This window comes from Bos indicus x Bos taurus, chromosome 29 (assembly GCF_003369695.1).
Source record: "Bos indicus x Bos taurus breed Angus x Brahman F1 hybrid chromosome 29, Bos_hybrid_MaternalHap_v2.0, whole genome shotgun sequence".
Taxonomy (NCBI): Eukaryota; Metazoa; Chordata; class Mammalia; order Artiodactyla; family Bovidae; genus Bos; species Bos indicus x Bos taurus.
Genome location: NC_040104.1, coordinates 26642039 through 26665813, shown reverse-complemented (window position 1 = coordinate 26665813; position 23775 = coordinate 26642039). Strand labels below are relative to the sequence as shown.

At 36.6% G+C, this 23775-nt stretch overlaps 1 protein-coding gene across 2 annotated transcripts in view; it reads right to left on the bottom strand.

The window, feature by feature from the left end:
* Positions 1-23775, bottom strand: part of PRMT3 (protein arginine methyltransferase 3) — a 122941-nt gene that overhangs the window by 86906 nt on the left and 12260 nt on the right. For both annotated transcript variants that reach the window (XM_027531399.1, XM_027531400.1), the window contains 2 exons: positions 22212-22277; positions 15620-15741 (listed from right to left, as the gene is read on the bottom strand). In XM_027531399.1, coding sequence (XP_027387200.1) covers positions 15620-15741; positions 22212-22277 — 188 coding nt within the window. The remainder of the gene's footprint in view (positions 1-15619; positions 15742-22211; positions 22278-23775) is intronic.

Genomic DNA, 23775 nt, shown 5'->3' with positions numbered 1-23775 from the left:
TCAGTTATAAGGGGGCAGCATTCATTTACTGTTACTTAAGATACATTTCCTAATGGTCCAGTGGTTAAGAATCCATCTGCCAATACAGGATCCCTGGTTCGGGAAGATTCCACGTGCTGCAGAACATCTAAGCCCACGTGTCGTAACTACTGAAGCCAGCCTGCCTAGAGAGTGCAAGCTGTAGCCACTGAGCCTGCACACTGCGACTAGGGAAACCTGTGCGCCTGGAGCTTGTCCTCTGCAACGAGAGAGGCGCTTCAGTGAGGAGCCCCGCACCACAAGGGAGAGCAGCCCCTGCCTGCCACAACCAGGCAAGTCCGTGCACAGCAACGAAGACCCAGTGCAGGCAAAAATAAGTATTTAAAATAGCCTCAAAAAAAAAAAAAAAATCAGAAAACATTTCTACTGAGTTATTAATAAGTTTTGTAGGGAATGGTTCAAATCCTGGTGACCATGAGCATCTTCACAGGCTTTTTCTTTGCAGGTATCACTGTAGAAAATGTTGCAAGATACCAGAGAAATACATGGCAAGGAAATATTGACCAATGTCAGAGGGTACACTGGGGAAGAAGCTGTTAAAACAGTTCACGCACAGCACCTACTGGGGGACATTCATTTCATGGATGTGACTTAGCATCCTAGCACTGTCTGAAAGATTGTTAGAAATATGAGAAATACACTTTGATATGCTTTAATTTTCACTGTCTTGTTTTGTGTTTTTTATAGAAATACAACCAATTTTTACATACTATGTTTTCATACTATGAACAATTATATGCCAACAAACTGAACAACCTAGAAGAAATGGACAAGTTTCTAGCAATATATGCCTATCAAAACTAAATCAAGAAGAAATAGATAATTTGAACAGACCAACCACTAGAAGTTTAACAGAATCTGCAAAAATAATAAAAAATTCCCTGCAAACAAAAGTCCAGGAACAGATGGCTTCACTGAGGAACTCTACCAAACATACAAGGAAGAATTTACATTGATCCGTCTCAAACTCTTCCAAAAGACTAAAGTGGAGGGAGCACTCCCAAAGTCATTCTATGAAGCCATCAACGCAGTGATATCAAAATCAAAGACAATACTTAATATATATATATAAATAAAATTAGAGGCCAGAATACCTAATATATATATATTTGATCTCTAATATCTTTGATGAATTCATCAAAGAAGCCAATATCTTTAACGAATATAGATGCAAAAAATTTTCAACAAAGTATTAGTAAACTAAATCCAAAAACATATAAAAAAGATCATACGCCATGATCAAGCTGGATTCATCCCAGGGTCAAAAGGATACTTCAACATACTCAAATCAATCAATGTGATACACCACATCAACAAAAGACAAGACAAAACCACATGATCATCTCAATAGATGTAGAAAAAGCATCTATTGAAAAAAATTCAACATAAATTCACAATAAAAACTCTTATCAACGTGGTGACAGAGAGAACATATTTCAAATAATAAAAGCCATTTATGAGAAATCTACAGCCAACATATACTCAATGGTGGAAAAGCTGAAAGCCTTCCAACTGACTACAGGAAGAAGACAAGAATGTCCACTCTCATTGCTTCTGTTTAGCATAGTATTAGAAGTCCTAGCCACAGCAATGAAACAAGAAATAAAAGGTATCCAAATTGGAAGGGAAGAGGTAAAACTGTCATGATATACAGATGATATGATACTTAACTCTAAAGCCTTCACACAAAAACTACCAGAACTGATAAACAAATTCAGGAAAGTAGCAGATTAATATACAAAAATCCACTGCATTTCTTTACACTGAAATAGGAAAAAAAAATCTCTAGAAATACTGAGGATAAACTTGATCAAGGTCAAAGACTTATACACTGTGAACTATAAAACACTGATAAAGGAAACTGAAGACGATTTAAAGAAATGGAAAGATATCCCATGCTCTTGGACTGGAAGAACTAATATTGTTAAAATGGTCATACTACCCAAAGCAAGCCAAAGATTTAATGTGATCCCTATCAAATTACCCATGACATTTTTCAAAGAACTAGACAAATAATTCTAAAATTTATATGGAATCACAAAAGGCTCAGAATTGCCAAAGAAATCCTGAGGAAAAAGAACAAAGCTGGAGTTCCTGAAATTCAGATTATGCTATAAAGCTACAGCCATCAAAACATAGTATTGGCACAAAAAGAGACATATGGGTCAAGGGAACCGAAAAGAGCCCCCCAAAAAACCACATACCTTCAGTCAATGAATCTCTGACGTAAGAGGCAAGAATATACAATGGAGAAAAGAAAGACTCTTCAGCAAGTGGTGGTGGGAAAGGTGAATAACAACATATGTATCAATGAAGTCAGAATACTCCCTCACAGCATATATAAAAATAAACTCAAAATGGCTTAAAGACTCAAAGCCATGACACCATAAAATTCCTAAGAGAAAACATAGGCAAAACAATCTCTGACATACATAACAATGTTTTCTTAGGTCAGTCTTCCAAGGCAATAGAAATAAAAGCAAAAACAAACAAATGGGACCTAATCAAACTGATAACCTTTGCACAGCAAAGGAAACCATAAATAAAACAGAAAGACCACCTACAGACTGGGAGAAAATATTTGCAAATGATGCAGCAGACAAGGGCTTAATTCCCAGAATATACAAACAGCTCATACAATGACCAAAAAAAAAAAAAAAACAACCCAAAAAACAATTCAATAAAAAAAAATAGAGGGAAGACCTAAATAGGCATTTCTCTGAAGAGATACAGATGGTCAATAGGCACATTAAAAGATGCTCATTATCACTACTAATTATTAGAGAAATGTAAATCAAAACTATAATATTATACTACCTCTTTGATCAGAATGACCATCATTAAAAATTCTACAATTAACAAATGCTGAAGAGGGTGTGGAGAAATGGGAACCCTCCTACACTGCTGGTGGGAATGTGAATTGGTGCAGCCACTATGGAAAACATTATGGAGGTTCCTTAAAAAATTAAAAATAGAACTACCATATGATCCAGTAATTCCACTCTTAGGTAAATATTAAAAAAAAAGAAACATTAATTCAAAAAGATACATTCACCATCATGTTCACAGCAGTACTATACACAGAAGCCAGGACATGGAAGCTACCCAAGTGTCCATCAACAGATCACTGGATTAATAAGATATGGCAGGGACTTTCCTCATGGTCCAGTGATTAAGAATCTGCCTTGTAATGCAGGCTCGATCCCTGGTAGGGGAACTAAGATCTCACATGCCGCAGAACAACTAAGCCTATGTGCCATGACAACTGGGCCCTCACACTGTGGAGCCCGTGTGCCACAGCTATTGAAGGTCGAGCACTCTGCAGTCTACGCGTGGCAACTATTGAGCCCTTGTGCCACAACCAGAGTCTCTAGGCCACAACAAAAGATCCCATGTGCTACAACTGAGTCCAGGGGCAGCCAAATAAATTTTTTTTTTTAAGATCTCACACACACAGAGATACACACAATGAAATATTACCCAGCCATTAAAATATGAAATGTGGATGGACCTAGAGCATACCACGCTTAGTGAAGTCAGAGAAAGATACTGTATGACATCATTCATACGTGAAATTTAGAAAGTAACAGAAATGAATGTATACACAAAACAGAAACAGATTCACATAAATAGAATTCAAACTTATGGTTACCAAAGGGGAAAGGCGGCACGAGGAGAGGGCAGGAATAAATTAGGAGTTTGGGATTAGCAGATACAAACTGCTATATATAAAATAGATACAAACAAGGTCCTACTGAATAGCACAGAGAACTATACTCAATATCTTATAATAAACCATAATGGAAAAGAATATATATATGTATAACTGATTCACTCTGCTGTACACCAGGAACTAATACAGCACTGTAAATCATATCAATTTAAAAATTATGTATCACATTTAAAAATACATAATATTAAGCACCTTAATACTTTTACTGCTGTAATAACTTATTTATAGTTTATTTCTGATATCTATATTCATAAACATACTACTAGGGAACATGAAAAGTCTTGATCCTTCATTTCCAATTCTTGTATCTTTCTTTTATTGCCTTGTTCCATTGTCCAGGATCTCCTTTACAGTGTTGAATAGAAGAGATGATGGCAAGTGTCCCTGTCCTGTTCCTGAACTTAAATTTTCAAAGCTTCATCAAGTTGTGGGCTGTAGTTTTTGTTTTTGGATATACACTGTATCGTGTATGATATAACACATTCCAATTCTAGTTTGCTAAGAGTTTAATATATAGACTGAAAGGATATGGAATTTTATAAAACTTTCTCTCCTGAGATACATCAATAAATTTTTATGGTTAATTTTCTCAAATTAACCAAACTTGTATTCCTGGGATAAACTTTATCTTCCAGTATATTGCTCGAGAGGCTTTCCCAATAGCTCAGAAGGTACAGAATCTGCTTGCAATGTAGGAGACCCAGGTAGGGAAGATCCCCTGGAGAAGGGCTTGGCAACCCACTCCAGTATTCTTACCTGGAGAATTCCATGGACAGAGGAGCCTGGTGGGCTACAGTCCAAGGGCTTGCAAGAGTCAGACACAACTGAGCAACTAAGCACACACTGCTCAATTAAGTTTTCTAATAGTTTGAATAGGATGTTCTCCATATATGTTCATAAATGATTGACCTGTAAGTTTTTGTCCTGCCTTAGCAGAGTTCTGGTATAAAGGTTATACTGGCCTCATATATGTACGCTTGATTCCTGACAAAGATGACAGTACAGGGTAGAGGGGATAAAATGGTCTTTGGAACAACTAGGTCATTTTTAAACAGATTAATACTACTATTACTACTGCTACTAAGTTTTAAAAAGTTGGACCACTACCTCATACCATATACAAAAACAATGCCAAGTAGATTACAAATCTAAATATTTTTTAAAAAACTATAAAATTTTACACAAGAATATAGGAAAACACCTCCATAAGGATTTTTACCCAATTCACATATAGTGATAACCATAAACAATGATGATGATACATGAAAACTGAGAATTTCAGTACATCAAAAGATACTTGGAGAGAGTAAAAAAGCAAGATAGAAGAATTTTTTCATTACATAAAGCTTACAAACATTTCAAATACACATACAAAATAAAGACTGTCTACAAATAAATAAGAAAAAGGCCCAAGTCAATGGAAACGTGAACAAAAGACAAACACATACTTCACAGAAAAGGAAATCCAAATGCCAATAATCACAGGAAAAAGTGCTCAGTCACATTAACAATCACAGAAATGCGAATTTAAATTTCAATGAGACACTGCTATACAACCAACTGGAATAAGTTCTTAAAGGTAGGCAATACCAACCCAAACTGTTACATACTACTGGTAGAAGTATAAATTGGTATTACCACCATATTGCCAAGTATAAATTGGCAATACCAGGAAAATCTGAAGATATGTATTCCCTAAAGTCTGCGCTATTTTTTAAACATATACCTCACAGATGTGTACCAAGCACATGGACAAAAAGGTTCATAACAAAATCGTTCTAAATAGACCTAAACCGGAAAACACAAAAATTCCCGTCAAGAATAGAAAAGATAAATTGGGATATACTAATCAATACCATTCTATGTAACAATATACATAAATGAATGCTAAAAATAATGTTGAACAAAACAAGCTAGACTAAAATAATGCATAATAAATGATTAAAGTGAAATATAAAGCAATATTAAGGAAGTGATTACTACAAAAGCCAGGATGGTCATTACCCAATCAAGCATGGAGAGCATCTTACTGAGAAAGGACAGATGGAGAGGGGAGGAAATCTAAAGTGCTGGAAATATTCTTTCCTATTACTTATTTGTACTTATGTTACCACGTAATTTATGTGCTATGTACTTTTTAATATGTGCATTTCAGACAAAGGTTAAAAAAGATGCTTATATCATATTTGAGCTTTTTAAAAGAGGTATTCAATAAAATTCTCTATGATGAAATTGCTGTAGTTGATTACATTTACTGAAATATTTTATTAAGGCTTAATAAGTACAAACACTTCAAAAGAAACAAAGAGCAATATTCTTAGAAGATCACAATGTTCCTACTGCCTTAGAAATATTTTCAGGATGCTCATGCTGAAACAAGACATGTCCTGTAAAAGGCCATCTGCTCAGGCTGTTTATTGTCTGCTACAAGTCATAATCCTATCTGCCTCAGTAATTACTTGTTGGAATATAAATACAACTGGAAAGATTAAGATTTCAGGGAATACACAGAAAAACAGACAAAAGGCCATAATTCCCAGTGATTCTGTATTAAAACATTGCAACACAGACGTGATTCACAGAGATAATCCCATTTGCGAGCCTGCTCATCTTAATCACCACCTGATTTTACCATTCATGAAAAAAAAACTATAGATTTTTACTTACTTTTCTTCTCTCAAGAGGCCAATCACTAAACATTACTTTAGCATAAAAGCATTCCAAATGAATTCTATCTCTGAAAACACCTGCTCAAAAAGTAGCATAGCTTTAATTTTCAGAAATACAACACCATAATATAAAGGGTATGTTAAGTAAGTCTCTTAACTAATCCAATAAACACTGAAATTATTTTTCCGAGTGGATATTTTGTTAGAGCAATAATCACTATCTTATATTATTTCCTATCTCAGAAGCAGCAATTTAACTTTTATCTCATGATACAGGGACATCATCATGAGTAATTATCTGATACTGGGCTTACAGAGATAAGAGAGAGAGAGTTCATGCACTTAAGAACATGGTCTAAGGCACTGAGAAAGGTAAAGAACACAGGCTTCATAGGAGCTAATATAATAAGACCTTAACTGAATGACATTCGATTTTAATCAGAAAAAGACAGAGCATCCATAAAGATATGTATGAATATGGGGGTAAAAAAGGGTGCCTCATCTATGTATGCACAAACTGCCTGTGTGTGTATGTGTGTGTGTATGGAAGACAAATCGCAAATGTGAAGAGCTAAAAATAGTTTAGTATGATCAGAGCAGCAAGAGGCAGTATGTAGTGACAAAGATGGGAAGTAGTCAGAGGTAATGCTAAGGAGTCTAGTTTTTAGAGGCAGTGAGGAGCCATTTCAGGATTTTTAGAATGAGAAAGGAGAAGGCAATGGCAACACACTCCAGTACGCTTGCCTGGAAAATCCCATTGGACGGAGGAGCCTGGTAGGCTGCAGTCCATAGGGTCGCAAAGAGTCAGACACGACTGAGCGACTTCACTTTCTCTTTTCACTTTCATGCACTGGAGAAGGAAATAGCAACCCACTCCAGTGTTCTTGCCTGGAGAATCGCAGGGATAAGGGAGCCTGGTGGGCTGCTGTCTATGGGATCGCACAGAGTCAGACACGACTGAAGCGACTTAGCAGCAGAATGAGAAAACAGGATCAAATTTGTAATGTACTTCTGCCCAATGCAATTTTGATTTAAAAAAGACACAGTCTAGATTCTAACGAAGAACAGGGTCTAGCAGGGAGACAGATGTGTAAACAGCATAAAGTACCACCAAGTGTTCATACAATGAACATCTTATCAATTAAATGACATTTAAAGTTGGTGACAAAATGACTATAAAATTCACCTAGAAGAATACCTAGGTAATAATTTTTTCAAAATGCATATGGGGGTGGGGTGGGGGGAATACTGTAATACAAAAATGTACAAGGCATAATATTGTTTTCAGTTCACTATGGCACCCAAACATACATGTTTCTCCCATTCCCCAAGCATGCCAAAATGACAACAAAGTAATACAAAATGTAACAAACTGATAAATGCATGGAGATTTTAGATGGTACTATCAAAGAACCAAAGATATAATTCAGTGGAGGAAAAAAGGGCAATCAAATCATTTTGGTAAACGTGTGAGGAAGGATCCAGTGCTCAGTGCACACATCAGAGAAGACTCAAGTGTTGCCCAGAACAGATCTCCCTCTTTTCTTCTGAGGCAGATAACAGAAAACACATACCAATTTCCTTTATTAAGTGTATTTCATGAGCTGTCTCCCTCCCAAATGTATAATTTCTGTTTATAGGTTTTAGGCGTGTAGCTAACACTGAGGACATTTACTGTTTTAAGTTAGCAATAGCTTAGCTTCTAATAAAATGGGGGGGTGCGGGGGAAGGTTAGAGAATAATGCAAATTCAAGCAGAAAGATAATGGGTTTTCAGCAAGCTTTGAATATTTCATGTCCTGGGTCTTGAAAACCCATTCACTAATTCAACAAGTATTTACACTGAATACCTGCATGCCTGGTACCCTTCCAGATGGTTGGGGTATGTCCATGAATAAGAAAAAAATCCCTGTCTAACCTTGGAGAGCTGATATTCTAGTAAAGCTTACATTTTCATGTGATAAGTCTTTAAAAAGCCCTACCAAAGTGCTGATAGTGAGATCTCATACCAGGATCAGAGGTAATTTTTAGTCTCTCCATTTTCCTCTCACATCTTCCCAACACAAAAATATCTTTTCACTCCCTTTCTTCCTTTATTTATTTAAAAGAGATGAGAAATGGTAGGAAATCAACCTGGCCACACTAAGAGAGTAGATAACAGAGAGCCAAATAACTCAGCTACTTATATACAAATGCATTAATTCAGATAAGTATATAAAAAATACAAGAATGTGAATGAAGGCATAAATTTAAGCTACATCAAGGAGTAGAAGGATGGATTTGAGAAACAGCAAGGATTCTCACGAGGACTCTATCTCCAGTAAGTCTGCTGGTAAAAGAGAAGGAGACGTCAAGTATCAGCCCCAGGTTTTCAATTTTAACCTGTGAGAAGAGTTATTGCAGGTCTGTTCTCTTGGTTCCTATCTCTGTAACCATGGCAATAATTCTTGATCAAATCCTAAAAACAAAACTCCTGAACACTCTTATATTTACTGGTTAATGATGCTATTCAATACACCTGAAGATGTGCTGCTGCTGCTGCTGCTAAGTAGCTTCAGTCATGTCTGATTCTGTGCAACCCCACAGACAGAAGCCCACCAGGCTCCGCCACCCCTGGGATTCTCTAGGCAAGAACACTGGAGTGGGTTGCCATGTCCTTCTCCAATGCATTGAAGTGAAAAGTCAAAGTGAAGTTGCTCAGTCGTGTCCGACTCTTCAAGACCCCATGGACTGCAGCCTACCAGGCTCCTCCGTCCAATGGGATTTTCCAGGCAAGAGTACTGGAGTGGGTTGCTATTGCCTTCAACACCTGAAGATGTGAACCAAGACAAATCAGGAGAACAGCATGTGTGAAGTTAACAGGAAGATTCCTGATACGCACCTGGCATCTGACACCACTGCACAATGGCTGATCACACAGCGGTCATGTGCCTATGCCACCAGTTAGTTCTCTTTGAGAACCATAAACTGTTAAGACTCGAACTTGCTTGGGTTGAGGCATCTCTTGAGAATCTCTGAGGTTCACAGCTAGAGGGAAAATCACATCTTGTGTGACTCTTGCAAAGAAAGGATTTTGTGGGAGCCTGTAATGTGACCTCTTTACTGATGGGTATCTTTTCTTTGCTGTCCCTGGACTGTATTCTTTGCTATCATAAATCTTAGCAGTGAAGCTGTGAATACAATTTTATACTGAATCACGTGAGTTCTTTCAGTGAATCACTGAACTAGTAGGTAGTCATGGGATCCCCAAGACAGGACCATTAAGTAGACAGGAAATTAAGGAGGTGGCAAGATGTGAGAAAAACAGAATTTAGTCTCCATGTAAACCATCTTAATCACCTTCATTAGAAGACTTTTGAGCAGCAAATTGTTTTTAACCATTTTTATCCTCATCACTGCTTCAAAGTTTCCTTCAGCTTTTACTTCCTTTTTTATTATTTCTATTAAATTTAGAGGACTTCCCTGGTTGTTCAGTGGTTAAGAATATGCCTGCCAGGGCAGGAGAGATTCAGACAGAAGAGACTTATGGACACAGGAGGGGAAGGAGAGGGAGGGAGGAATTGAGAGAGTGGCACTGAAACATATACATTACCATGTGTAAAACAGGAAACTAAAGGGAAGTTGCTGTGTAGCACAAGGGCTCACCTGGTGCTCTGTGACAGCCTAGAGGGGTGGGACGGGGCAGCAGGTGGGAGGGAGGTTCAAGGAGGAGGGGACACGTGTGTACCTATGGTTGATGTAGGGAGAAACCAACACAACACTGTAAAGCAGAGTTAACCTCTAAGTTAAAAAAAAAAAAAAAAAAAGAATCCACCCGCCAATGCTGTTAACAAGGGTTCGATCCCTGGTCCAGGAAGATTCCACATGCCACGGAGCACCTAAGCCTGTGCACCACAATAACTAAGCCCACACCCTAGAGCCCGCAAGCAACTCCTGAAGCTAGTGCACTCTACAGCAAGAGATGTGCCCACAGTAAGAAGCTGCCACCTCCATGAAGAGTAGCCCCCACTTGAGCAACTAGAGAAAGCCTGCACACGGCAGCAAAGACCTAGCAGAGCTAAAAATAAATAAATAAATGAACAAAAATAAATGAATTCAGAAACAAGATATGACAGAATATCCCTTACTTCAAGAATATATCCTAGTATACTTTGTGATCTTGTTCCAAATCTTATATATACCACCACTATCTTTAAATTCATTGTGTTAAGTTACTAAGTGCCTAAAAATACTAAGAAGATAAAGCTCTTGTCCTGGAATCTAGAGAAGAACACTTACATGAATATGACAACAGATCTAAGCATAAAAATGAAACAGATCTGTTTCATTTCTAACAGTATTCTAGGCACAGGTAACATAAAAGATTGCATCTTTAAAGTCATAGTGAGATTGAAAGTACTGCATTACAGTCATATGACAGATCAACCTTTTCATGAAAATTTTGCAAAAACATCCAAAAAGCTGAATAATGAGCTTTCCACTGCAGAGTCAAGGCGAAACCAAAGGCAGTCAGAGTAAAGGTAAATATTACCAGAAGCTACCTTTGCTTCCTGAGGGTGAACACTGGATACGATAGCCTGACAACTGAATAGCTTTGCTATCCTCAGGACATTTATGCTTCTGGAATGATTATTCACCGGAGAGTGAGAGTAAGAAAAAGAAACAATTTTTCATTCCTCCCACGTATGACTTTGAGTTCTATTTGCCCCTACTAATAAAACATCTTTCATTTCTTTAGAAATGCTACATCTCCTTTTTAAATAAAAGAGATAAAATTATTTTATCATCTTTTTGAGCACAATTCAAGGATTGTTAAGTTGAATATGCTTAAAAGAATATGAAACATGTAATTATTCATCTTTTATGTATGGCAGGAACCAACACAATTCTATAAAACAATTATCCTCCAATTAAAATAAATATATTTAAAAACAAAACAAATCTCTTTCAATCAGTTTGACTTAAAATAGCCAGTGGTAGATTTTATTGGTTGAAATCTAGTTCCATGACTGGTACAATAAAAATTTTTTCCTACTTAAAGAGGGGGGAAAAAAAACTATCCATCTTTTAGAATTTAAAGTATCTTGTTACAGATGTAAGCTTAGGGAATTTTACAGAAATTCTGCTGTGTACAAATTTCTAGCAGCAAAAGCAGCCTCAGAATTGCTAAAGACAATTCACAGCCTGCTAATCAGAAGAGCTGCTTTCACTGATTGATGATGGTTCTAGAAAGCCCCAGTGCAATAATAGACAAGTATAAGAGAAGCTAAGAGTAGATTTCAAGGGAGGAGAGTGAATACATAATAAAGCTGACTAAAGCTTGAAACTTTATGGTATAAAAGAATAGAGATCATGAAACAGAATACAGAAAAGAGAGTCAGCATATGTTGGTGGGATAGCGGCAAGAAATGATCATTTCAGAAACATAACCAATCAAATGTAAAGTATTACTGGAGGCATTGGTGCCAAATCAAACATATCACTATAATTATCTATTAATATTATCATAATTACTACTAACATTTAGTAAGCAGTTACATGTCAACCGGGCTGCTCTGGTGGCTCAGACTGTAAAGAATCCGCCTGCAATGCAGGAGACCTGGGTTCAATTCCTGGGTTGGTAAGATCCCCTGGAGAAGGGCAACAGCTACCCACTGCCAGTATTCTGGCCTGGAGAATTCCATAGACGGAGGAGCCTGGGGTCCATGGGGTCACATTTGAGTCCGTGGGGTCGCAAAGAGTCGGACACGACCGAGAAACTTTCACTTCACTTCACTTACATGTCAGCCACTTTGCAAAACACTGTAAGTGGATTCAATCTTTATAACAATCTTATGAGACAGATACTACCATCAACCTCATTTTATAAATGAAGAAACCAGGGTTAAAGAAGTTAAGCAATTTTCCATTAGCATAAAGCTAGTCAAAAAGCCAAAGTTAGAAATCAAGTCATATGGTTCTAGATGCTGAGAGAAGTATGCTATTCTGCTTTCTCATCTGGTAGAAAAATGAGCCAGAAAATGCTGCAGACATTAACAATAAACTGTTTCATGAAAATTCTTTTATAGATAAATCCACAAACAGAAGAACAGAGGTTATTTCATCCACAGTGTACATTTCAAGTTTTTGAATGGAAAACAACGGAGAGATACTATGAACACTACGGAAATAGCTATCTTATCTTTTCACAATATAAAAAAGGCAAAGGAGAACATCTTTGAAGAAAAGTATAATGTTGGCTCATCCAAAACAAAAAGGTCTAATATTCAAACGCTATAGGTTCTAAGTAAGCAAACTACTGGCCACAATAAATATGTGCCCTGTGAGCAGTGCAGTGGAGACACAGCATAGTAGACTGGCTGTCAGGATCAACTATGGGATCCAATCCTGGCACTACTACAAATAAGGAAACGGATGTGCTCTCCATGTCTCAATTGCTTAATCTCTACTAAAAAAAAAATATTATACTGTTTTTGTACCTACCTCAAAAAAAAAATTCAATAGAAAGTACTAAGTTAATGTTAGCAACTTTTATTAAGTTGAAGTGCCTAAAACTGAATACTAAGTCACTTTCAATAAATGCTCTCATGTAAAACTTCTATACATTCCAGCACTAACTTTTATACACAAAGAATCTGAATATAATCATTGTAAAAATGTATTTCTAAAACATCACTAGGAATTAGGGCTTCTGTGAAATAAAATGAAAACCAAATGAGTGGTATCACCATCTTTTTCTTCCACAGAGGAATTACAATGAGAGTACATTGGACCCTCCTGGTGGTGCAGTGGTGAAGAACCCGCCTGCCAACACAGGGGACATGGGTTCAATCCCTGGACGGGGAAGATCCCACATACCACGGGGCAACTAAGCTCATGCACCTCAACTACTGAGCCCGAGCTCTAGAGCCTACGAGTACCAACTACAAAGCCCAAAAACCTAGAGGCCATGCGCCACAAGAGAAGCCACCACACTGAGAGGCCTGCACACCACAACAAAGACAGACCCCACTCAAGGCAACTCACGTCGGCACACAGCAACAAAGACCCAGAGCAGCCAAAAATAAATAATTTTTTAAAAGTATTCTTAAAAAAAAATGAAAGCACATCTAGTCTCACAGAAATCAAAAATGACAAATAAATATATACATGAACATGGGTCTCCCATATTTCTAATAGAAATATCTTACCATAATCTTACTATCAACAATAAATTTTGTTAATTTACGTAAAACAATCTCTTCTCTGGGATATCAGTTCTCATACCTGTTTGGAAAGCAAGGTGCAAGCAAGACAGGGTGCTATTTACAGAATCCGCAAAATGATGTTGTAGTTAATGGTAACAAAAACTAAAAAAAAACTTTCCCAGATTATGGAATTGTATACACACATGCAACACATATGCACATTCTCCAATATGAAAATAATAACCACCATCCTCTATCTATGAAAAAAATCTAAGCAAGACAATGTCATTTTTTCATTAACATTCATTTGGTGCTTGTTAACAGTAACAGTTGTTAACTTCTGAATACCTACTACATGTCAGGTCAGGCAATATGCCAAAGAGACTGAGGTGTGTATTTTACTTACCACTTATTTACCTTGTTCATAACCATTACTGACTCCTTATCATCATTACTCTCATTTTTACAATGAAACAGCTGAGGTTTCAAAGAGGTTAGATATTTAATCGAAGTTCAAACAATGGGGAAGGCGCAGAGCAAGGACTCAAAACTGTCCAACTGAAACTTTTCATGTATGTGCTTAGTTGCTCAGTCATGTCTGACTCTTTGCAACCCCATGGACTGTAGCCAGCCAGGCTCCTCTGTCCATGGGATTCTCCAGGCAAGAATACTGGAGTGGGTTGCCATGCTCTCCTCCAGGGGATCTTCCCAAGCCAGGGATCAAACCCAGGTCTCTTGCCTGCAAGCGGTTTCTTAACCTCTGTGCCATGAGGGAAGCCTGAAACTTTGCATGCTTAACCACAACACTACACTCTACACTATGCAATAAAATTGTAAATTTAAACATTTTACACAATTGTATTTATTTAAATGTTATACAAACCAGAAAAGATCAACATTAATCAATTTTAAGAATAAAATATACACATCAGTGAGAGGACCATTGAAGGATCACTGCCAAGAATGTAACGTAAGCATGGTGAAAGTTGTTTAGAGAGTATACCTTTAATGTTCTCCCGCTAAAATAGAAATGGTAATTATTGGGTTGGCCGAGAAGTTGATTCGGGATTTTCTGTAAGATGTAAGGGAAAACCGGAACAAACTTTTTGGCCAACCCAATATTTCCTGTGACACAATGGAGATGCTAACACACACTACGGTGGCAGCTGTTATGTTAATACATTAATGTAGCAAAGAAATACACTTATAATTCGTTTTCATTAAAGTCACACAATGTTATGTGTCAATTATATCTTAATAACCCTGGGGGGAAAAAGAATTGCTGAGAAGCCTGTTATTAAAATTATTTTGGAAATTACTCAAGAGTTGCAAATGTAACATGCTTTGGTTAAGTACACAACTAACCAAATCTAGTTTTATAAGTTGTAATTCAAATAAAGGTCTTCTTACTAGAATATAAACCAACTGTAAAATCAACCACTGGTCAATTAACCTAACTTAATTCCTCAAAGAGAGGATGTATTTTTAGAGAATAAAATTAAGTTTTAGGGGATAAACTAAATCCACTCTAATCTGTGTGTAGCCATTTTGGACTTCACATTTTAATTTGAGGAGGCACAGGGCTACCAGTACTGTTAAAAGGAAAATGATAACCTTTAGTTTTCTTTTAGCTGAACTGTTATCTGGTAAACAAAATACTACTGATATATTGACTTTTGTAGCCCATTTTCTAACATTACCCTATACATCCATGATTTCTAATTTAATATTATTATAATTAGCATATCCATAGTCATAATTGAAAAGATAGAAAACTATATAAAAATAATTCTCATAATAAGGAGAGTGAAAAGACTGTTCATACTTCAAACATGTTTAGGTCAATTCAACTTAAAATCTTACTGTGCTGGAATGAAATTTTACTCAAAGATAAGGGCTTTAGGTCTGCACTGGACAGCTCTTAAAGACAAGAAAATCTCCTAATCATCAAATTTAAAAATAATCTTAACTCAAGCCTTAAAATGCATTTACCTAATGATATCCATTGCCTGGTAAAGTATTTCAGACTGATCAACTCCAAGAACCTTCTTTGCCCCTGCTTTAGCAGCAAACATAGAGAGAATTCCAGTTCCACAACCAACATCCAAAACTACCTGGTATAAAAATAAAAGAAAAAGAATACATGTTATTGAGAAGGTCCAGTACTCTTGCCTGGAAAATCCCATGGACGGAGGAGCCTGGTGGGCTGCAGTCCATGGGGTCGCTAGGAGTCGGACACGACTGAACGACTTCACTTTCACTTTTCACTTTCATGCACTGGAGAAGGAAATGGCAACCCACTCCAGTGTTCTTGCCTGGAGAATCCCAGGAACGGGGGAGCCTGGTGGGCTGCCATTTATGGGGTTGCACAGAGTCGGACACGACTGAAGTGACTTAGCAGACTTAGCAGCAACACTTTAAATCCTATTCATACGTGATGATGTTTCTGGCTAGGAATAGACAACAAAATTTAAACTTCACCAAACATGGTAATAATTTCTACTTGGGTAAATGGAACATATAATTACATTATTTTAAATTCATAACTGTTTTGGCCACAGTTTATTGTAATCATACGCAACAATGTAAATTTAAGAAATGTTTTATATGAAATGAGCAATTTCCACAGACTTACTAGGGAAGTAGTCTGTCTTTTATTTCCTTATTGTATGTATGCTCTAATTTAGGTTCAGTAATCCTAAATTTTAACAGAAATAAGCTTTCTCACGTTTGAGTACCAGAAGTTAACCTAAGCAGGATAGTCTGATCCAAACAATTTAAAAATGGTTATAATATAGAATATTGTCATACCCACTCCACTTCCAAAGTTTAATATTTAACTCATTTAATTATAGAGATACAATAAAAAATAGGCTTTTAAGAATTCAGTAACTTGAGAATTTAAGTTTTCAAAAGATATTCATTACCAATGGTAGTAACAGTAAGAAGAATGAAATTTAATATGTTATTGGGGATTGGAATGTAATAATTATTTCTAATCAAGAATTTCATATGGTTCTTCCCAGAATAATAATAATGAAACCTGCATGGTTCACAGTAAAATAAATAAATAAACAAAACAAATTACCAAGGAAACACATTAAGCAAAATACTCAGAAACAACCAAAAATAGACAGTAATAGGGAATAGTAGTGTGATAAAGAAAACTCAAGCACAGAGCAGAGCTTAGGGCAAGGGGAGAGGACACACACACTCTTTTAGAATTTTAAATAGGTCCATGAAGCGCTTTTCCTAGCAACAATATTGGAATGGATTTCCATTTCCTTCTCCAGGGAATCTTTCCGACCCAGGGATCAAACCCATGAGACGTCTCCTGCTTGGCAGTAGATTCTTTACCACTGCACCACCGGGGAAGCCACCGTAAGAAAAACACACCTAGAATTTACCTATCGTGTTGTTCAATCTACAGGGCTTCCCTCGTGGCTCAACAGTAAAGAATCTGCCAGCAACGCAGGAGATGCAGGTTCAATCCCTGGGTTGGGAAGATCTGAAGGAGGAATTGGCAACCCACTCCAGTATTCTAGCCTGGGAAATCCCACAGACAGAGGAGCCTGGTGGGCTATAGTCCACGGGATTGCAAAGAGTCAGACAAGACTGAGCAACTGAGCAATGTTCAATCTATGTAAATGAATCTTTGTAAATGAACTTATTTACAAAACAGAAACAGACTCACATGCTTAAAGAACAAACTTATGGTTGCAGGAGCAGGGCGAATTGGGGGAAGAGATAGTCAGGAAGTTTGGGATGGATATGTACACACTGCTTTATTTAAAATGGAAACCAATAAGGACCTACCGTATAGCACAGGGAACTGTGCTCAATCAAACAGCCTGGATGGGAGAGGAGTTTGGGGGAGAATGGACACATGTATATGTATGGCTGAGTCCCTTTGCTATCTATCTGAAACTATCATAACATTGTTAACTGGCTGCTGCTGCTGCTGCTAAGTCACTTCAGTCGTGTCCAACTCTGTGCGATCCCATAGACGGCAGCCCATCAGGCTTCCCCATCCCTGAGATTCTCCAGGCAAGAACACTGGAGTGGGTTGCCATTTCCTTCTCCAATGCATGAAAGTGAAAAGAAAAAGTGAAGTTGCTCAGTCGTCTCCGACTCCTAGCAACCCCATGGACTGCAGCCTACCAGGCTCCTCTGTCCATGGGATTTTCCAAGCAAGAGTACTGGAATGGGGTGCCATCGCCTTCTCCATTAACTGGCTATACTCCAATATAAAATCAAATTTTTTTAAAAAGAATCTATTACATTGTTCAACAACTACTTTTTCACTAGGTAATATATTCATTTTTCTACAAGCCTAAGAGAATCAGCTTGTCTATTTTTTTTTTAAGTCTTAGTATTTTTATGGGGACTGAACTAAAACATAAATTTATAGAACACAATTTCATTTTGTGTTTTCTATTCAGGAACATGGTAAGAATTTCAATTTGTTTTAATCATCTTTTATGTTCTTCAGGAGTTTGGCATTTTTTAAAAATCTTTTTCATTTAAGTCCTGCATACTAAAGTCTGTTCCTATGCATTTTATCTTCTGCACTGTTTACTAGTATAAGGGAAGTCTGTTTCATTACATTTTTAAAATATACCAGAACTGACTCCAGAGGAGAGAATCTAAATAGTCTTAATTTCTATTGAAGAAATAAGGTTGTCAAAAGGCTGCTACTCTGTGTCCCCTATCCTCTCTGCCCCTCTTAGAAGGTTGAGGCTGCTTAAGGAGAATGCGACTGTCCCTGACCGTAATGTTACCTGTTTGGGTGAGTCAGCACATTTTAACATAACCACTTCATACATTAAGAGAGTTCAAAACTGTAAAATGAAATCTATAAAATACCACTGCAAAACCATTTTTTTAAGTTACAAATAAATATACTAACCACATCATCAAGTAAATACTATAACGCAGAGCATATATATTTACAGCATGGTTATAGTATATCAACCTGAAATGTTACATGGCATAAAATAATAAAATGTAAAAATATATACAACACAACAGTAAGTGATGACTTCCCAGAAACTTTCACTGAAATATTTGCAAAGTTAAAAATAAAAGATCAGTGCAGAATTTACCAAGTTTGACAGCACAGTGCTTTGGCAATGGTGCTTGGGAATATTGAATATCAACATTCATGCAGTTTCTGGAAAGACAAGCTGGCAGCACGAACTCCATCCAGGGTAGAACCTTTCTGAACCAGAGAGTTCTCTGCAAGAATTTATCTTATTATTCTATTCCTACATTTATAAAAAGATTTTTAATATTTTATATTTTTACATGCATTATTTCTAATATAAAAAATTAGAACTATGACCAATTTACACTGAATTTTTGAGCCATTAAAATAACATTAAATAAGGGATTATCTTAAAGAAACTGCTAAGTGACAACAACGAAGTACAGCAGGATATATATCATGTACTCCAATTAGAGTATGTATTATCTTGTAAAACTACACACACACATAATTTATATGCATATATATATATAAAATCTTACTTAATTCTTTCTGAAGCAAAGAGAGCTTTAGAGAAAGAAACAGATTCAGGATCATACACTGGGTAATTTAAAGCTTGACTCAAACATAGGTCAAGCCGCTTTTTTAAAAGTGCATACTTAAATTATATTTTTAGTTGCATACTAATTATTTATTACATCCAGCTCAGAGTTAGGTATTTGGGCAAATAAACTAAAACTTGATAGAACCAATAAACAGGGAGAATGATAATAAAATACACTGTTTTATAAAAAAATGAAGGAATGTATATAAAACATTTTAACTGTAGATAATAATCAAAAGCATAAAAAAGGCACCAAACTGTGAATGTCTTCAATGAACTACAAATAGAAATTAATTATAAGTGAGCGATAACAAGATTATGCCACCGAAAGTTAAATTAAATCTGAGAAACCATATGGCCTCCACAGGAGCTTTGTGAATTAAAACAATATTAAGAAAGGAAAGAAGGAAAGGAAGCAGGAAGGATGGAGGGAGAGGAAAAGAAATTTTAATCCCTTTTCTGAAACATCAACTTCTACCATGCCCTAAACAATATATAATACAGAAGCTAGAGCTGTGATATGAAATTTATCTACCTAATGAAGAAAAATGAAAACAAAAACAATGGTATAAAACTTAAGACATATTATTCCATACATTTTTTAAAAGAACTATATTTAAGAAATTTCATGAACATGTTCTGTCATGCCACACAGGACCTATGCATGAAAAATAATGAGAATTAAAAAGTCATTAATGAATCCCACCCTAATTATTTTCTCCTTAAAGTACAGGGGCACAGGGTTAAGGGCACTAGACTAGGACTAAAACCTTCAAGTCCTGTTTTTTTAGTTGCCTATTTTAGGACAAGTCTTTAACCTATTGGTTTCAAATTCCTCATGTATTAAATGGAGATAAATACCTACCATCCCTAGTTACGGTATATTATACAGCAAAGAGACAACACATTTGAAAATCTATAAATTATCAAACACTATTTAAATGTATGGTAGTATATTTTCCACATCTGCAGCCATAGTACAATACAAAGAAGAGTATTCCAAATCACATAAAATCTCCAGATTACTACTGTTAATTATGGAGAATTATATCCTGAATATGCTTTAAAGAGTTAGAAATTGATACGTATTTGATCAATTTTTGAATTACATAAGAAAATAGTGAAAAGACAAAAGTATTAGTAATCATAAGATTAATCAGGAAATTAAGTAATTATGCATATTTCTATGTATATGAAACACATCTTACTGGGTTCATAGACCTGTACACAGTCATTATCTACTTTTAATTTTTTATTTGTAACTTATAGAAATACTATATTATACACTTTTGGACAAAATACATGACCATGGAAAATATATAAAGTTTATTTTATGTTGTACCTACTGCTTTTACTGAAGAGATTAAATCTGCCACAGTTAGGAGAGGGCTTCTTAATAAATTAGAAGTATTTTTCCTTAGTATTTTGGCTAACATGCTTTCTTTTATCAATGTGTGGTTAGGTTTGCTTGGCATTTATGGTTTCTCAAGAGTATATATGTGTTACTCCAACCAACATAAAACTCAGGAAAACAGTCTTTTCAATATATTAAGGTTGTGGGTCACTACTGCAATATCATATAAGGTCCATGAAATAACTTTAGAAAAGTTATCTTTTAAAATGAAGGCAAACTACGAAAACCTGATGTTACCAGTATACATAGTCTTGAAGTAGAAAGTGTGTGTGTATGTTAGTCACTCAGTCATGTCTGACTCTTTGCAATCTCATGAACTGTAGCCCACCAGGCTCCTCTGTCCATGGGATTCTCCAGGCAAAAATGCTGGAGTGGGTTGCCATACCCTTCTTCAGGGGATCTTCCCGACCCAGGGATCAAACCCAGGTCTCCCGCACTGCAGGCAGATACTTTACCATCTGAGCCACCTGTGAAGACCCTGAAGGAGAAAGAGAGGGGGAAAATTTCCAAGCAAAGGTATGTGAGTGGCAGAGACAATCATATACTAGACTAAATTAGTGGACTAACTTCCAGTAAGGTGGAACAAATAGAAAACCTGAACTCTTAGGTACCATGCCAATGTAGAGAAGGAGGTAAAGAGAAAGTGAAGAAAAAACGGAAAAATTCACAAGGGAGGAAAAAATATATGACACAAATTTCACACATATACTCATACACACCATGAAAGATCATCTCTGAAATAACCAGAGGCAATATAAAGACTAACTGTAAAATATAAAGTATCTCATAAAATGGTCTCAAAAAAAAGCACATAAAATAAATTCTACCTGAAAATATTTGACCCTATTTACCAAGTGAGTTTTTAAACTAAGTTTTAACTAATTAATGTGAACTAAAATAATAATTAAATGCTTTGATATGGGGTTTATCTTGTACATTTGAAATTAACAAGAATCACAGTAAATCAAAAACATGGTTTAAGAAAAACTTACCTGACTGAGCAAAGTTTAAGTTAAATCACTATAATTAATGAATTTCAATTAAAAAAGTGTAATGAATAACACCAATCAGCATTTCTGTTATCAGTATTCTGCACCACAGATCAGCATCACAAAAGTCTTCCATGAAATAAAGCCAGTATACATGAAATTGGGCTTCCCTGGTAGCTCAGCTGGTAAAGAATACACCTGCAATGCAGGAGACCTTGGTTCAATTTCTGGGACAGGAAGATCCTCTTGAGAAGGGATAGGGTACCCACTCCAGTCTTCTTGGGCTTTCCTTGTGGCTCAGATGGTAAAGAATCCACCTGCGATGCGTGAGATCTGGGTTTGATCCCTGGGTTGGGAAGAACCCCTGGAGGAGGGCATGGCAACCCACTCCAGTATTCTTGCCTGGAGAATCCCTGTGAACAGAGGAGCCTGGCGGGCTACAGTCCATGGGGTCGAAAAGAGTGGGACACGACTGAGTGACTAAGCACAGTACACACATGAAATCAACTGCTGTCACAATGACCCAAGAGAGTATTTCTGCTACCCAAAATCCACATGAAACATGTAATTCTATAGCCTGTGCTACTCACCTTGTCTTTGAAGATATGTGGGTTTTGGTATATAAAATCTCGGTAACTTTCTGTTCGTACTCTGTCCTAGGGCAGAGAAAGGAAAACATCACATTATACTTACAAATAAAATTTTTTAAGGAAGATATCTGCTAATTATCACATACGTTTCTATAGCTACTTTTTGCCTGGAAACCCATGTTTAACCTTTTTTTACTAGAAGAAAATAATAGGGACTTCCCTGCTGGTCCACTGGCTAAGACTCCAAGCTCTCAATGCAGGGGACTCAGGTTCGATCCCTGGTGGGGGAACTAGATCCCGTAAGCCACAACTAAAGATCTCATGTGGTGAAACTAACACCCAGCACAGACAAATAAATATTTTTTCAAACAGAAAATAAGAACAGTAACAGCAACAACACACAAAGAAAACATTTAATAACATCACTGAAAGTCAAATAAGACCTAAGTTCTTAAAAATGTACATATTTTTGTCTTGACGTGCACCATCACTATAAGACTTCAAGTGATGATTAATACTAATGGGCCTGATTCCCTGTAGTAGAACTAGGTTAAAATATGAGAGAAAAAAGACAAAACAGACAGATGTGAAAATTACAGTTACATAATGAAAAATGACGGAGAAGGCAATGGCACCCCACTCCAGTACTCTTGCCTGGAAAATCCCACAGATGAAGGAGCCTGGTAGGCTACAGTCCATGGGGTCGTGAAGAGTCGGACACGACTGAGCGACTTCACTTTCACTTTTCTCTTTCCTGCATTGGAGAAGGAAATGGCAACCCACTCCAGTGTTCTTGCCTGGAGAATTCCAAGGAATTCTCCTGGCAAGAATGCCTGGAGAGCCTGGTGGGCTACCGTCTCTGGGGTCGTACAGAGTCAGACACGACTGAAGCGACTTAGCAGCAGCAATGAAAAATGAAGCTAAACTGAGTACAGTTTTCTAAGAAAGTCATCGATCAGCACCTACGTGATTTATAATCCTGTTTTGTTTCTAGAACGGTCTGTAGTAGGAAATGATGCTTAAAAGCCTATAAGCCTAAAAGTAAATCATTGGAGCCCTACAGCCCACATTATGAGACTTCACTCCAGAGTCTCACATGACCTGTAACTCAGGCAGGCACTGAACGTTAACATTTATGTTGGTTCCTGAAGAGTGCAGATTCCCTTTTAAATCACCTCAGCTGAGGCATGTACTGACAGCAAATTAAGCAATAAGGGCACAGTTGCTAAGGGAGTAAAACGAGTCTGATAAAAATATCTCAAACCGGGAATTTTAAATTTCACACTTGGTAAAAAGTAGTTAACATCAAATACTACAACATTTATACCATTCACATCCCTGACAAAACCATGTTCATGCCAATATTGGATTTAAAAAAAAAGATATATAAGTCTTAAATTAGAAGCTGTTTTACAGGGGGAATTCCATAATTAATTCCATGTTTTATGATAGTATTAGTTCTAACTGCTTTACAAACAAAATTTTAAATCAGGTTTATTAAATTTATGTATTTTAAGATTTATTATGAGAATCTAATACTCAAATTAATTTAAACATACTATTA